This window comes from Solanum tuberosum, unplaced genomic scaffold (assembly GCF_000226075.1).
Source record: "Solanum tuberosum cultivar DM 1-3 516 R44 unplaced genomic scaffold, SolTub_3.0 scf00148, whole genome shotgun sequence".
Lineage (NCBI taxonomy): Eukaryota > Viridiplantae > Streptophyta > Magnoliopsida > Solanales > Solanaceae > Solanum > Solanum tuberosum.
The window spans coordinates 848046-865934 of NW_006239071.1; the positions used below are offsets into that span (position 1 = coordinate 848046).

The 17889-nt window shown below is 32.7% G+C and overlaps 3 protein-coding genes across 4 annotated transcripts; 2 read left to right on the top strand and 1 right to left on the bottom strand.

Annotated features, from left to right (window-relative positions):
- On the top strand, positions 1-7038 carry LOC102578660 (glutamate decarboxylase). Its single transcript, XM_006352326.2, has 8 exons — positions 1-192; positions 646-850; positions 2862-3062; positions 3679-3893; positions 4289-4542; positions 4941-4993; positions 5605-5889; positions 6622-7038. Exons 1-8 carry the CDS (start codon positions 107-109, stop codon positions 6829-6831), a joined length of 1509 nt encoding a protein of 502 aa, XP_006352388.1. The 5' UTR covers positions 1-106; the 3' UTR covers positions 6832-7038.
- An 880-nt stretch (positions 7039-7918) lies between these two features.
- On the top strand, positions 7919-15473 carry LOC102578997 (transmembrane 9 superfamily member 3-like). Of its 2 annotated transcripts, none has more exons than XM_006352327.2 (8): positions 7919-8176; positions 11127-11167; positions 11285-11870; positions 11957-12094; positions 12210-12366; positions 13836-14320; positions 14716-14968; positions 15174-15473. In XM_006352327.2, exons 1-7 carry the CDS (start codon positions 8013-8015, stop codon positions 14933-14935), a joined length of 1791 nt encoding a protein of 596 aa, XP_006352389.1. In that variant the 5' UTR covers positions 7919-8012; the 3' UTR covers positions 14936-14968; positions 15174-15473. The 2 variants fall into 2 exon arrangements, with proteins under 2 accessions (XP_006352389.1, XP_006352390.1); XM_006352328.2 differs by having other exon boundaries at positions 15184-15473.
- A 1543-nt stretch (positions 15474-17016) lies between these two features.
- Positions 17017-17850, bottom strand: LOC102579326 (polyubiquitin-like). The gene has a single exon (XM_006352409.1). It carries the CDS (start codon positions 17848-17850, stop codon positions 17017-17019), a length of 834 nt encoding a protein of 277 aa, XP_006352471.1.
- Between the last annotated feature and the right edge of the window lie 39 nt (positions 17851-17889).

Consider the following 17889-nt stretch of genomic DNA (forward strand, 5'->3'; position numbering starts at 1 on the left):
TTATACATTTCCTCTTCAAGAAAAAAATATATCTTCTTTTTCTCCATTTTCTCTCTTTTGCTTTACTCATTGATCTTCTCCGTCGTAGTACCACCACTACGCCACCATGGTTCTGTCCAAGATAGCGTCGGAAAGTGACATGTCCATTCACTCGACTTTCGCGTCTCGATATGTTCGAACTTCTCTTCCAAGGTATTGATAATACGCAATTTATTGCTAAATAGTTCGTAGCTAATAAAGATTATTTGTTGATGATCATGATCTATCGTCTATTTTTTTATTTTTTAGCGATAAAAGTTATCCATTCCACTTAAAGAATTTACTCATCATCGGATATGTTTGGTATGACGTAAAATATTTTTTGTGAAAAAATTATAGCAAAATAAGTTACTTTCTATTTTCTTAGTGCTTGATCGTCGAGAAAATAAAATGTCTCTTTCCTTTTTTGGTAACTCGTGAATTCAAATTGTAAGGTCTAAAGTCTCTCAAATTTCATCAAAACACTGAAAAATATTTTTCAAAAAACAGATCATTTAAATGACTTCTGTCGTACCAACACAAATCTATTATCTTCTTTTGTAAATATTCTTAAAGTTAGAGTTTCTTTTCAAAAAATATTTTATCTAATTTTTCTTAATTTTTTAGGTTTAAGATGCCAGAAAATTCAATACCAAAGGAAGCAGCCTATCAAATAATAAATGATGAACTTATGTTAGATGGAAATCCAAGGTTGAATTTAGCTTCATTTGTGACAACATGGATGGAACCAGAATGTGACAAATTGATGATGGATTCCATTAACAAAAATTATGTTGACATGGATGAATATCCTGTCACCACTGAGCTTCAGGTATTATTTTGTTCCGTCGTCTCAGTGGAGTTTAAGTTTTATGTATTGACAATGTAAAGAGATAGATATATACACAATCAAAGTAATAAAAAGAAAAAAGTTTAGATAGCTTGAGCAAGTATAAGGTCATCCACAAGTTCGGTAAGATATTTACACAATCAAATTATTATATGGTGAAATAAGTATACATAGAAACAAATCAGGATTTGAAATTTACGTATTGAGAATCAAGTTTTATGTTAATAATACAAATTTAATAGATTCTTTAAGACAAATACATGATTTACAATAATATTGTTAAGTTCATCCAAACACACAAACTATATATATATATATAGTGGTGTTAACTGTCAAGTCTAATAGGAAATTATTAGTTTTCATAAAAGTCAGAATTCCTGATGGAACTTTTTACAAATTCAACGATTTAAAGTTTTGAATAGTATAATGGTATAAAAAATTAGTGCTAAATAAGAAAATAGGAGCCATCCAAAATTGTGATAGGATGGACACACGAAATTCCTCAACCTTTAATAAATTAAAAAAAAATTACATGTCAAGTTCAATGTCTAGTCTTGACGATAAAAAAAAGAATCTAATAAAGAATGGTACTCATATAGAATCATCCATTTTCAATCGAAAATTTTATATTCCGAGCTCTTACAATAAAAAAAGTCCTTATAGAAAATGATTTAAAAAAAAATAAATTTCGTGTAAAATAAAATGAAATGAATCAAAAATCAAAATAAATATCGAGAACCAAACAAAATAGAATATGGCCAATAAGTAAAGAGTATGGGTTGTTAAAGTGGTCCTTCAATGCATTATAGCCCCCACGCGTTTTTTTCTTTCTGTTCACACACATCCAAATAATATCCTTCATATTAAGTGCTCTATCTATCTACAACTCCGACTGGAGTCGGGAAAATCCTTCGTTGAAAAATTAAATTATATATATAAAATAATATATAATTTATATAATATATATATATATATGATAAATTTCTTTGATAAAGTTGTGTACTCCGAAATTATAGTGGAATTTTAATGGTTTTTTTTCTTATAATAAAGATATTTACTTTGTACCTTATTTTGAAGTGCTGCCGACTTACATCTAAAATTCTAGAATGATTTTCTTTTTTATTTCTCATTAGGTATTTAACACTTGTATTAAAATTTGAATAAATTCAAATTAATTAGTGTGTTTTTGCTAGTCCATAAGTCTCTTACTTACATAAAAAAAAAAAAGTAATATAAAATAAAATAATAATTGAAAAAAATCTGCTCAATTATTTTTCACTGAATTATCATTATCTTATGTCACTTCGGAGTTTTGAATCTATATAGGCCATGCTTTATCAGACATCTCGAGTTTAAGTTTATAAAAAAAAATTATATTGAAAGTGTTGCCCTCAAAAATTATACTTGGAGACTAATTAGACAGTTGAATTATTCAAATTAAAATATGATTATATAAAATTTAAAGTCGTTTTCGAGATGATTGAATTTCTTTAATTTCTCCTAAGCATAGTACATCGTAATTAATCAATTGGACTTTTCAACAACCTAGAAACAAACTAGTAGTCTAACAAGTGTCAAAAATACAAAACAAAAAAAGATTCTAGAAAACATGACTTTAACAATATTATTTCGTGGCCCACCATAAATTGACAATTTTTTAATGATATTATGATGAAATTAATCAAATTTGGAAAAATGACCATAACTCTTCCTCCCTAGTACTTTAGTTATTTCTAGTATTATACAAGTATTTCTACCTCTTCTCATACAAGAAAACACAAATTTATGACATAATATTTACAACAAATACATGGACGTGTCACAAAATTAACAGATGTTTGTCGATTTTACGATGAATATATCAATAGATTTATTACTATGTTATTCTTTCACATCGAGTTTTTGCAACGTTAGTTACTACATATCCTCTTTACATATCAAGTAAAGTTGTAAAATCGATACATCATGATATATTTTTATTATTATTTTGCAGAATCGATGTGTAAACATGATAGCACACTTATTTAATGCACCACTTGAAGATAAAGAAACTGCAGTTGGAGTTGGAACAGTTGGATCTTCAGAAGCCATTATGCTTGCTGGATTGGCCTTTAAGAGAAAATGGCAAAACAAAATGAAAGCCCAAGGAAAGCCCTATGATAAGCCCAACATTGTTACTGGTGCCAATGTCCAGGTATGGTCTTTCACATATAGCCACTTGTTGGTCTCCGTAATCGAAAAATAGTCATTATTCTATAGCCTTAAATTTTACATATGTGACTCCACACACATTGTTACGGAGTTTTATTTGTAGAATTTGAAAATACGTGCATGTCGGTAGTTAGTTTTTAAAGATTGAGTCAAAAAGTGGCTAATAAGCACTGTCATCGAAAAATAGTCATTGTCGTGTAGTCCCAAATTTTACACATGCGACTCCACATACTTTATTACGGAATTTCACTTGTGCAATTTGAAACTACATATGTACATGTCAATAGTTAGTTTTTAAAGATTGAGTTGAAAAGTGGTTAATAACTGCTATTTCTACATGTTTTCCTCATATTAGCTCATGAACCTCTCTATAATGACGTTTTTATATAACATAATATGAAAAGTCGGCTCCAAAGAAAAAATTGATCGTTATAGTGAAATATATGTTATAGAAAAATCTAATTGTATATACATGGACTTAGCTTATATACATTGCCAGTATAAACACATTTTGTATCATCAATGTATATTAACATGTTATAGCAGGTAACCTGCCTTATCTTTAAGAGATAAGAGGGACTAATTAGTAATTTCAACAGGTGTGTTGGGAAAAATTTGCAAGGTATTTTGAAGTTGAGCTAAAGGAAGTGAAGTTGACTGATGGATACTATGTGATGAATCCTGAGAAAGCTGTGGAAATGGTGGATGAGAACACAATTTGTGTAGCTGCTATTTTGGGTTCAACTCTTAATGGAGAATTTGAAGATGTAAAGAAATTGAATGACCTCTTGATTGAGAAGAACAAAGAAACAGGGTAAATCTCAATCTCTAACATTAGTACTTAATACTTTCATCATAAACGTCGAGTTTTTTGGTTGTTAAGTTATAGCATGATTGAATAATACTATTCAATAGTTTTGGCACCCTTCTAGAAGTGTATATTGAGAGTCGGGTGTGGGCACATTTATTGTCTCAAACTTTCAAAGTTATACCAACTGTTTGTCAGATGTCGTAGGTCGTCTTGTAACATTAAGGACATGAAAACATGAAATTATATAGGTATATTGAAAATCGGGAATATATCGACACATTCATCGTCCCAACGACAAACATATAACTACTACTAGATGTCATAAGTCGCCTTCTAACATTTATTAACATAAAAATAGGGAATAATGTATAATATTGAGTTTGTAAATTGGAAAACAGGTGGGACACTCCAATTCATGTGGATGCAGCTAGTGGTGGATTTATTGCACCATTTATTTATCCAGAGCTTGAATGGGACTTTAGATTGCCATTAGTGAAAAGTATTAATGTGAGTGGTCACAAATATGGTCTTGTTTATGCTGGTATTGGTTGGGTCATTTGGAGGAACAAAGATGACTTGCCTGATGAACTTATTTTCCACATTAATTATCTTGGTGCTGATCAACCTACTTTCACTCTCAATTTCTCTAAAGGTAATTAATTAATTAATCCCTTTTGATAATTCCATAATTATGTTCTTAATCCATATGAATTTATTGTTGACAAAAAATAATAATCTCAAAACTACTTCCTCATTGTACTATAGCTAGTCTTATATCCACTACTAGAAATCAATCTGAAAATTGAGAGTCTATCGAAAATATCTCTAATGAGTCTTTTAAAATGGATTTTTCATGAAACATCTGTCAAAAATTGACTGATTTCTAGCAGTGTAATGTTCATTTGAAAATTTGATAAGATTTTAGTATATTGTATACTACTTATCATAAAGCAATATGATGCTCCAACTAAATGAAGAGTACAATGTCATTTATATAATTACTCTTATAAATTTGATCATATTTTGCTATATTGTCAATTTATCATGCAGGATCTAGTCAAGTAATTGCTCAATATTACCAACTTATTCGCTTGGGTCATGAGGTGAGTACAAGATTAATTATTCTATGTTTCTTAGATTCTTCAAAAATATCATTGTGTACATGTCAGATCAATCAAAAATACTTGATATTCGTATGATCTGACTCGAATACAACTAACATTTTTAGAATTAAGATCCAAACAACATAACTTACTACTATTACTTGATTTGATTATTAGGCTATGGAAACTATATAATTTCAAAAATTACATGTATAAAAGCTCAAAATTTTGTTATGCATCCTAGTCGGATCTTCTAAAAGTACATATGATTTAGATGATTCAGTACAGATGTAATAACATTTTTAAAAAATCCAAGCAACATCATATTTGCTATCATTACTTTTATCAATGTAGTTTAACCTACTATTAGTGTATAAAAACTATATATCTTTCAAGAATTATATGCTTTAAACTCAAGATTTGATTACACATCCGTATCGGATCATCTAAAAAGTATATACTATTTTAGACCATCCAACATGAGTTCAACGACATTTTTGAAAAATATGATCAAACATATACTTTGCTACCGTTACTATTAGTGTATAAAAACTATATATCTTTTAAGAATTACGCGCTTTAAAGCTCAATATTTTGTTATGTTAAATCAGGGTTACAAGAATGTAATGGAGAATTGTCAAGAAAATGCAAGGGTACTAAGAGAAGGACTCGAAAAGACAGGAAGATTTGACATAGTCTCCAAAGAAGTTGGAGTTCCCTTAGTTGCATTTTCTCTTAAAGACAATAGCAAACATGATGAGTTTGAAATTTCTGAAACTTTAAGGAGATTTGGATGGATTGTTCCAGCATACACTATGCCACCAGATGCTCAACACATCACAGTTCTTAGAGTTGTTATCAGAGAAGATTTCTCTAGAACACTTGCGGAACGACTGGTAATGTTTCTATTTCTGTTTAGCTGTTGTTTCAATTTATATGACGATATTTACTTGAATACAATTTTTAAAAGTAAAAGGAAGATTCTTGAAACATATAGTCTTAAATATGATATGAATATTTTGCAACTATAAAATGAAGTAACTTCTGGTCCTTCGGTTATTGATAGATTTTAATAGTAATCCTTTTGATAAATATTCGACTAAGCACATTTCATCCTTAATTATTTGAAATATATGCACATTTGATCCATTTGCTTTATTCACAAATTTACTATTTTATTTTACCACTTATATATGTTATTATGTTAAGTTTATAGTGTTATTACATATTTGATAGTAACCATAGTTTTAAAAATAATTCAAATATAACCTATTTTATATCATAAGGGATCAAAACCACACATTTTATCCATAATTGATGGGATAAAAGTGTTATTGTTCCTTATTAGACTTAAAAATCTTTTATTTTTTTAATTGACTGAATAAAAATGTCATATAAAATGAAACATATAAGGTAAATAAACTGTTTTTGAATGAGAAGTTATTAGAAATATTTGTTGTTTTTTTCTTAAAAAAAAAAATTCCTCTACAATTTTACATAGATTTATTATATTCACTAAAATTGTTTGCATTCAATTCACAACAATCTCTTTTAGAAAAGTATTTTGTATCGTGTTTCAAGTCTTAACCTAAGTTTTTACATTTTTTGTTCGTATTTTTTACAAATAGGTTATGGACATTGCTAAAGTCCTCCACGAGCTCGACATGCTTCCAGCACGTGTCAAAGCTAAGCTCGCCATGGCCGAGGAGGCGGCCGCGGCGAACGGTAGCGACAGTGCATCGCATCATAAAACGGATAGAGAATGGGAGTTAGAGGTTACTGAAGCATGGAAGAAGTTTGTTGCTAATAAAAAGAAAAAGACTAAGGGAGTTTGTTAATTAATTCATAAATATTGTTTATGATATGATGAATTAATTATGAGTTTATGACTTAAGTATTTAATAATGAGCTCTTTTAATCGACAATGTAAAATTGGACCATTATTAAAGACAATTTTCTTGTGTACTTGTAATATGATTTCCTTGTAACAACTTATATTTTATCATGTATTTTAATTAATTTATATTATGTGTGTTTAATTTGAAGTCTTATTTACACGATATCTCTTTTACATAATATCATGTCTTTTATTTTTCAATTAATAAACCACACAACGTTGAGGAAAAGAAATAATAATATATTTAGTATAATTTTATAAGTGGAGTTTGAAGATATAAAAAGATTGTTTTCAATAGATCTTTGGCTCAAAATTATTTTTTTTGAAGTAAAAGTCGGAGTACTTGTTCAAGCAATATGACAGTAAAATTGCGAGATAATAACCAAATGAAACAATAAATTATAATACACATTGAAAACTAAGAGATGGCGTGACTAACAACTCCCTACTTCTCACACACAAAGTGCGGCAATACTCGACTATTTACTAGACTTTTACCTTAATCCTCGACCTCCAAATCTTCCTATGTAAGCTAAAGTTGTGTCATGTCATATCTAATCACACACCTTCCCTGAATACTTCAACCTCTGATCATAACTAATGTTACATTCAATCCCTCACGCCTCCTTAACCACTGATGTATGCATTGACGCACATCCTCTTTATATGCCTCGAAAGCCACTTTGCTCATATATCTTTGTTTTTAATCATATCTCTCTTAGTTTGTCCATAATTTCAACTAAACATCTTTATCTGTAGTTCCGTCATCTTCTGAATGTGGACGTTCTTGATTGACAAACACTATGTCCCATATAATAATATTTGTCTAAACATTACTCTGTAGAACTTACCTTAAGCCTTGGTGACACGTTTTTATCAAATGGAAAGAAAAAAAAAACAAAAGAAAGAGTTGACACGTCGTTATCCACATGTCATTCCTTGATAGGTCACCATTACGTTTGTTACAAACTCGCTATAGTAGCGCGTGGTCACCACTTCCCCCTCTTTCTCTTCTACACAAAAAAATCCACTGTACCTAAAAGAAGAGTTTCAAAGGAAGAAACAATCTTTGGTATTTTGTTTTCTTCTTCTGTATGTGAGTAAGAAAAAAAACAGAAAAAAATGGTGAGGAAGAGTAGTATGGGGTGTGGGAATTACGTTGTCGTATTGGTGCTTTTGTTCTTTGGGGCTATGAAAGTGAGATCGGATTCATCAGATCACAAGTATAAATCTGGAGAAGAAGTCCCTTTGTATGCAAATAAAGTTGGTCCTTTTCATAATCCGAGGTAACCCTTTTGACCCTTTTCATTTTTCTCGTTAAAGATTTCATTTTTATGAGTTTTTTTGGTTTTTGGTACGTTTTTGATATCTGGGTTGAAATCAAGATTTTGTTTTGTGTAGTATTGGGATGATTGTATTGGGAGAAATGTTTCTGGTATTTGCTGAATTTTGGGTGTATTGCTGAGTTTGATCAATATGTATTAGTGGGTGTGAGCTTTTTTGGGATGTAGACATGTAGTTTACATTTTGCAGGCCTTTTGATATTTAGGGAAAACTCAAGATTTCGTTTTGGGGGAAATGTTGCTGGGATTTGCTGAATTTGGATGTATTGCTGAGTTTGCTCAATGTATATTAGTGGGTCACCTTTGTTTCTGAGTATTGTGAGCTTTATTTGGATGTAGTTTACATTTTGGACGTGTTGAGTATCTGGGTAAAAAATGAGATTTGTTTTGGGTAGTGTTGGAATAAAGGGGGGATCTTGTTGGGATTTGCTGAATTTGGGTGTATTGCTGAGTTTGCTCAATGTATAATAGTGGGTCACCTTTGTTTCTGAGAATTGCGAGCTTGCTATGGTTGTAGTTTACATTTTGTACTTGTTGCACATCTGGGTAAAAAATGAGATTTTGTTTTGGATAGTGTTGGAATGAAAAGGGGAATCTTGTGAGAACTTTGTTGAGTTTTGGGTATATTGGAGTTTGCTCGATGTATATTAGTAGTTCACCTTTGTTTCTGAGATCTGAGAGCTTCTTTTGTATGTAGTTTACATGTTGTACGCGTTAAATATCTGGGAAAAAGTCAATATTTTGTTTTGGGTTGTGTTGGATTGGAAAGGGGAAATCTTGTCGAGAATTTGCTGAAGTTTGGCTGTATTGTTGAGTTTTCTCAATGTATATTAGTTGGGTCACCTTTGTTTCTGAGAATTGTGAGCTTCTTTTGGTTGTAGCTTGCATGTTCTGTGTTGAATATTTGAGCATCAAGATTTTGTTTTGGGCTGTGTTGGATTGAAAATGGGAAAACTTGATGAGAATTTGCTGAATTTTGGGTGTAATGTTGATCTGTTTCAATTTATATTTGCTGGTCATCTTGTAAGAATTGGGAGATTTTCTTTTACATTTTGGTTGTAACTTTACATTTTGACGTGCTGAATTTCTTAAAAAAGTAGATTTGGAATGGATTCTAGGGGAAACTTATATGATATTTGCTGGATTTAGGCAGTAATTGTCAATGTATGTTGATGAGTCTACTTGGTTATTGAGTATTGTGAATCTTTTCATCTGAGAGTTTATCTGTATATCTACAATTAAGGAGAAAGACATTGTCCAACGTCTTGGTTCTTCTACATGCTAGATCAAATTTAATTTAGTCCATTTTGTAAGAGCACTGTTAAAAGAGAACGGGACAAAGGGCTTGTCTTTTATGCTTTCGATGTTTGGATATGGGAAGAGTTTTGTGGTGTGCATGCCAGTAGTTTTTTGAAAAAGACTTTTTCTACTTCTTTTATCTTGTTTCGGCTCTTATGTTTGCTAAGTTTGTGTCTTGGCACATTAGATATCATTAGCATTTTTTTAGGATATATTCTGTATATGATTGACCGAAGTTATAGGTGTTTTTATGATGACAAACAATTGTAGAACAAGGAAAGAAGCTTCATAAGAGTGAGAAAGCCAGACCTATCTTCCAAGAGCTAGTCTAAACCATCACTTAGTCCTCTGTTCAGAAAATTATTTTGGTGAAAGGTAGCTACTGAGATATAATCATGAAAAACTGAGTACTTTCATCCATTTTGCTTAACCCGAGAGCTTTGCAGACAGCTCTATGCATAAAAGTTATTGTAGCATTAATCACTTTGCTTTAGATATTGAAAGATTCAAATTTTGTTCTGAATTTTGGTGCTTGCTTATTCATGAGCATGGTAGTATGGAGTACCCATAAATTTCCTCACACTTGTTTGCAAGCAAAGTTCTAAAATGGACATACTTATACTCACAAAGAGTCTTTTCAACTTTTGTGTGTGTGTCAATGCTCACACTCAGTGGCGGATCCAGAAATTTTATTTTATGGGTGCTCAATTATTTTTAGTTTGAGAATTGCTATATAAAGTGGGTGCTTAGTTGATACATTTGAATGAATTATTAGATATTACAAACAAATATTAGTGTTTATCGCAAAAGGCAATGGGTGCTTAAGCACCCATAATCCATAACATACATCCGCCACTGCTCACACTCTCTCTTTTGATAATTCAATATATTGTATTGTTAATACACCAAGATGGTTTCAAAAGCATGTACAATGTGGATATATGGTGTGTCCTTATTCCTTTAAGAAAGAATAGAGGAACTACCTAGTAGCTCTGCTAGAAATTTTTCACTTCCCCTGTGGATGATACTTATCTCAGCGGTCACTTGCACAGGAGCAGGAATTATACTGATCACTCTGAGTCTCTAGATATGGAGGCAAAAACATTCAGCATGTGCTAAGTGCCTTTTTTTGGATGTTTTTGTTCACACACTTCCTTCACCAACCCTAGGATTCGTTGAATCTCTTTTGCTCTTTGTAATAGTTTCACCAGTTTCCTGGAATGGTCGTTTAGTGACTTCTCTTTGATTTCTCCCCTGGAGAGTTGTCTGCATCTTTGTTTGCAAATTGCTGCTGAAATGATTTCTTGCTTACAGCAATTAAACAGCAATTGATGCATCTTCCCCTGGAGTGTGTCTTTAGCTGTTTCTCGCACTTGCTCTGAGGAGTGCAAAGCATTGAGTTAGTGAAAATTGACTCCTTTGATGCAGTATATAAACTGAAACAACTTCGGTGAATCAGTTTAAACTCTTGAATAACTCTGATTGTTACTTCTACTTATCAAAAACTGACAAAATATTTCTGATTGTACTTCTCTAGCACATGCTACATTTACTGTTCTCCACTTATATCTCACGTTTTTACCGTCAATTGCAGTGAAACATATCGCTACTTTGATCTTCCTTTTTGTTCTCCAGGTCAGGTTCATTTCTCTGCCCTCTCTTGCTCTAATATCTTTGGCCCTTTTTAGCTTTTATTGCTGACTACATTTTAACAACCATTGGAATATGTATCTATTCATGCTCTTGCTTTAGGTCATGTAAAAGATAAAACTGAAGCTCTTGGTGAGGTGTTGAATGGAGATCGTTTAGTCACTGCTCCATACAAACTTGACTTCACAAATGATCGAGAAACCGAGGTAGTTTGCAAGAAGACATTGTCAAAGGAAGAAGTTGCAAGATTCCGTGATGCTGTTGCCAAGGACTACTACTTCCAGATGTTCTATGATGACCTTCCTATTTGGGGTTTCATCGGTAAGGTAGATAAGGAGGGGAAAGCTGACCCCAGTGAGTACAAATATTACCTATTTAAACATCTTCATTTTGACATCCATCACAATAAAGACCGTGTGATTGAAGTCAATGCACGAACTGACCCCAATGCGCTAGTGGACATAACTGAAGATAAGGAAATTGATGTAGACTTCATGTACTCTGTAAAATGGAAGGAAACACACATCCCTTTCGAGAAAAGGATGGAAAAGTACTCGCAGACTTCAGCTTTACCACATCATTTGGAGATCCACTGGTTCTCTATCATTAATTCTTGTGTCACAGTTTTGCTCTTAACTGGTTTCCTTGCTACAATTCTGATGCGCGTCCTTAAAAATGACTTTGTCAAGTATGTAACAAAAACTTTGTTGGGTAACATACTTATTAATTAAGGAGCTTGTACTTATCCTATGGCATTTACTGTTTTGGTTAAAGATATGCCCATGATGAGGAAGCAGCTGATGACCAAGAAGAAACTGGGTGGAAGTACATTCATGGTGATGTATTTAGGTACCCGAAGCAGAAGTCACTTTTTGCAGCAGCCCTGGGTTCTGGCACACAGTTGTTTACCCTGTGAGTATGCATGCCTATAATATGGGTTTATTTAGTTCTAGATTTGCAAAATCCATTCAGCTCTCGTGATAAATTTCTTTGACAAATGTTAATTCTTGCCGCCTCTTTTTCCCAGGGCAATTTTCATATTCATACTTGCTCTTGTTGGTGTTTTTTACCCCTACAACCGAGGAGCTCTTTTCACAGCTTTGGTGGTTATTTACGCTCTTACATCAGGAATTGCTGGCTATACTGCAGCATCATTCTATTGCCAACTTGAAGGGAAAAATTGGGTAAGAAAGTATGGAGAGAATTATTTTGGTGGTTGTAAAGTAGCCAAAATTTCCTGCAAGTGCATCTCTTATTTTGTTTACTCAGATCCCTTATTTTCATATTTCTCTTCTGTTAGTTGAGGTCTCTTGGTTTTAACATGGAGTAGTCATGATAGGATTTTTTATAGCAAGGTGAAAACTTCCTCCGCGAATTTAGTTTAACAGAGCGTATTCTGCAGTACAAGTCTTGTTTTATGGGAGGGGAAATGGTGGACTCTATTTCCTAAAGATCCTCCCCACATAAGGGATCTTGGACAATGCATCCCACAATAGCTTAACTAATTCTTTTGCCCCTATATCAATAATCTTTTTAGCTATACAAAAAAAAACTTTTGGCAACACACCCTAGCATATTTCAAAAATGATTCTATTAACATGATTACCCCTTAACTTAAAGCAACCTATCCTTCTATTTGGTTCTGTTGGATGGAAGAGTACATGAATTTTACTTTTTAGGTGGATTATTGAAGGTGGGTGGACAGGAGGAGGAGAAGATGTGTCTTGACTGGAGGGTCGGAGAGGGGAAGAAAAGAAGGGAAGGACTTGAATAAAGGAGCAAAGAGGAAAAAGAGAAAACGGAGGGGTTTACTGCTGAGTGAACAAGAGATTTGAGGAGGAATTAGAAATAAGAGAGATGGAAGAAATTGAGAAGATGGATAAAGATAATATTTGAGTGGGGTGGGGGGTGTTAAGTAGGATTTCATTCGAATTTAAAATTTAGTAGAAATGTAATGGGATTTTGATTAAAGGGCAGTTACCAAGCCACAATAGAATTAGGGGAAATTTTGAGAGCATAAGATAGACTTTTGTATCGTAAATGAGGAGCTTCTCTTGCTTCGATTAGCATCATCTTTGTCCTTCCTTTGCAACAACAATTGCTGCGCCTTAATCCAAACTTATCAAGGGTTAGTTATTCATTGTCCTTCACGCTTCATCTGGACCTGTTTCATCTCGTTACAGAAACTTGTCTTTAAGACAAATTAATGTTACTAAAACTAGAGGTTATTCACATTTTACACTGACATACAAATCTGTAAAAAAATATTATTTAAAAGCACTCTTAATTTAATTGTACGCACATGGCCAAACTTTAATTCCGATTGGTTGGTATCACCTGTATGGAATATTGCTTCCGATTTTACTATGCTCTTTTTTAGGATTGCATGAATTTTGTAAGATAGACACTCTTTTGTAGACAACTTCCTATTTTAAGTTTACCCCCTTCCCTTTCACTGTCTTTTCTCTCCCCCTCTCTTTTCACATCTTTTGCCTTGCAACTTATTATCATTGAAACCGAATTCAGTGGTTCCTAACAATTAATGTAGTGGTTGTCCCTTTCGTGGAGTTAATAATTACTTGACATTGTTTGGTTGGTCTCCGGTAGAAAGAAGAAAATGTGTACTGATCTCAAATTCAATTTCCTTTTACAGGTAAGGAACTTGTTGTTGACAGGAGGTCTGTTCTGTGGGCCGCTGCTTCTAACTTTCTGCTTCCTTAATTCTGTTGCAATTGGGTATCATGCCACTGCAGCACTTCCTTTCGGTACCATCGTGGTCATTTTCCTCATATGGGCCCTTGTGACATCACCATTGCTTGTCTTGGGAGGAATTGCAGGAAAGAATAGCAAGGCAGAATTTCAAGCTCCAACTCGAACAACGAAGTATCCAAGAGAGATACCACAATTACCATGGTATCGTGGAGCTCTTCCTCAGATGGCAATGGCTGGGTTCTTGCCTTTCAGTGCTATCTACATTGAACTCTACTACATATTTGCCAGCGTGTGGGGTCATAGGATTTACACGATTTACAGTATCTTATTCATAGTTTTCATCATTCTGATCATTGTCACTGCATTTATTACGGTGGCTTTGACATACTTCCAACTTGCCGCAGAAGACCATGAATGGTGGTGGAGGTAAGTTAATAGTACTTAATTGATCCAATTCTTTTCAAACAGTTTAAGGATGCAAAAAATGAATTGAGTACTATACACTCTGTACTTTTGTTGAATGCATCAAATGATTATCCTTTCCCAGGCATACATAGAACTCCGAATGTTCCTGTGTATTGCATGTTAATATGTCACTAATAATATGCTGCACTATCATGCCAAGTATTCGTTAGTGTGTTTAAGTAGGTCAGTTGTATTGTTGTGGAAATTTGTTCTTTACTTTTCATGTCTTTGCAGTTGGTAAGCAAATACCAAATCATCTCTTCTGCTTGTAACTCTTTTCTTGAAAGCTGACAATATTTTGTTTTTGAAAATACATGTTATTTGTCGAGTCTCTAACATGTACGTTGATCTTCTAGGTCATTCGTTTGTGGTGGATCAACCGGCTTGTTCATCTATGGCTACTGCCTGTATTACTATTATGCCCGATCAGATATGTCAGGTTTCATGCAAACCTCATTCTTCTTTGGTTACATGGCTTGCATTTGCTATGCCTTCTTCCTCATGCTTGGAACTGTTGGTTTCCGAGCTGCTTTGTTTTTCGTCCGCCACATATACCGCTCAATCAAGTGCGAGTAAGATGCAGAATTCCACATTAGCCTGGTTCAACCGGTAAGCTTCTCATTTTACATTTCAACTTTTTTTTTTATCACAACATATGTTACTCAGATCCTCCAAAGATGTCAGCACACCCCTTCCGGGATCCTCCAAAACCAAAAAATAGCGCATTTGTTGGACGATCTGAGCAACATAACTCGTAGACTGTAGAATACATCAAGTTTTCATCTGGCTAAACTACATGCGATGTTCATGGAAGAATGCAACAGGGGCTTGTGTTTTTGGTGTAAAAATCGTCGTCGTGCTTGGAGTAGTGCAACACATGTTAGATCCATTTAGAATTGGTGTGGAACAACAAAGCAGAAGAAAATATGTTGACAGAAGAAGTTGAAATCAGTGCTCTTTTTATTGTGTTTAGAACAAAGTCTATAAATAGTTTTAGCTTCAGCTTAATTTTCCTAGTTTTAACCTTCTTAATATATAGAATATGGTTCTGTTAATTGCATCCTAAGCTGTTTATGTTCCAATTTGTTGTGTTATTCATACTTGTTACAGTAAACTAGTTTTCAACTCTTCAAACCGTTTGTTATTAGAATGCAAGTTATACACCATCATCTTACTGCGCAAATAAATCAAAAATAGCAGAAACTACGAACATTGTACCTAAACATGTGACGTTTGGGGAGGGTAGAGTGTATGTAGACTTTACCCCTACCTTGACAGGTAGAGAGGTTGTTCTCGAAAGACCTTTGGAAGGATATTTTGTTTCTGATAGACCTTCGACTAAATGAAAGCAAAAACACAACATTTATGACCTTTTGTTAAATCTAACAAACATAAATTATTAAATATTTGATTGAGATTAAAAGTTTTGATTTTTTTACAAACTATTCTATGATTTTCTCAAGAAATAGTAATTTGCTTTGTTCATACAACACAATCACTTAAAGAGATTGTTTTTCTGCATCAAGGATAAAGTAATGTCTTTTTTTTGGGTGAATCAGATGGTTAAATCAATTGCCCATTTTATGGCATATATATATATATACTAGATATAGGACCCCGTGCCAGCACGGGGCCCAATATATATATATATATATATAATATTTAATTTTTTATTTAAATTTTCTTAATTTATGTCATATTATGGAATTTGAGAAGTTATTGAAAATTTTATATGATTTTTAAAATATTTTAAATTGTTAGCTATTGTGATTTGTAGTACTTTTTTTTTAACAGAATTTTTGAAAATAATATTTATTACTCTCTTTGTTCTAATTTATGTGGCACATGCAGAATTTTAAATATTAACCCTTTTTATATGTCTCTTTAATACATTAAAGTTGTTAAATTATTGTTATTTTATACTACATTTTGAACCTACTTTTTTAATAATATATGTTATTTGCCATGTCCCAATTTTTGTGGAATTAATTGATAGATTTGTTGGAGCCGAGAGATTTATTTTGTTAATTATTGTAATTTATTGTTTCTTTTTCGTCAATTTCAAACAATATATGTTTATTATATAATCCATTTTATGTGGTACCAATAGAATTTTAGAGAGTCAATTAAATATTTTATATAACTTTTAAATATTTTAAGGTGTTAATTATTGTAATATATAATATGGAGTATTTAAGTCATTTATAGTATAGTAATTAATATATAATATGTAGTATTTAAGTGGAAGGTGGTGGGGCCCACTTATAAATACATTGGATATTAGTAGTGATTCTTATTGGAACACATGTTGAGGTGTGGCGCTTGGTTATTCACACTTATTATATATAGTAATAACAACATACGTGATTTTGCGAGAGTGAGGTCAGAGAAAGGTAGAATGTACGAGTAAGGTCAGAGAAAGATAGAGTATACGCAAATATTACTTTCAGTAAACTCTCAATTGATCTCACAATATTTTTGTGAGTTTTGTTTCCACCATCAACATATATATACAAGTTTCTTAGAATAAATAGTTTTTAACACAATCAACATATTTAATCTCTTCTTTTTTTTCTTTTTTTTTATTATATACTTTTATTAAACTTTGAACCAATAGAGAAAATACAACAACAAAAATAAATAAATAAATAAATAAATCAAACTCCACCAGTGACACTACCATTAAAGATCTCAATAGTGTCACCTTGACAAACATGATGCCATCTAAATGAACGATCATCATCCATAACATTTTGTTTATAAATAAAAAAATACCCTTCTTGTGGAAGCTCTAATTCCAATTTTTGCAACTCTTTCTTCAAATGTCCCACATTGTCTGATGGATTAACTTCGATCGGAATTTTATTAGTGCCACATTTCGATAAAATCATAATTCTTAATTTCTTCAGTCCATTTCCGTTATTATTCATGGGCGATCCCAAAAAAGTTGTTGTTGGTGGTGGTGGTGCGGACACCATGATCGTACTAGGTCTGATACTAACATTGATTTCTGAATTATCTATAAGTCTATAATCTTGAAGAGTCTGATGATCAATCAATTCGATTCCATTTGCATGCATGACTAATTTACTCACATGTACACCTTCCATATCATGAATTCTCTCTTTTACCCTCCTAACACTATCCGTAACGTCCACCTCTAACGCGACTCCGAGTTTGGACTTTGGCATTTTGAGGAGGAGTTGGATTTTTCTCGTTAGAGATGATGGTGCCGGTTGTTCTATCTTGACCACGTTATTCTTGTCCGGTTCGGATTCTATGACGAGTTGAATGTGAGAACGATCAAGGATATCTGAATAATGAACGTTTAGATGATCGTCTAACACGTTACCTTTGAAGATTAGAGTTTGTTTTGGTATAGGAATACCTTGATCTCTTTGGATCTTGTCTTTGATCTCTAAAATAGTGTCAAAATATCCGACTTCGATTGCAAATGACCTTCCTTTTGTTGGTTGAATGAATACATCCATTTACACAAATTATGTTTCGTGCTTGTGAAAATATACTGA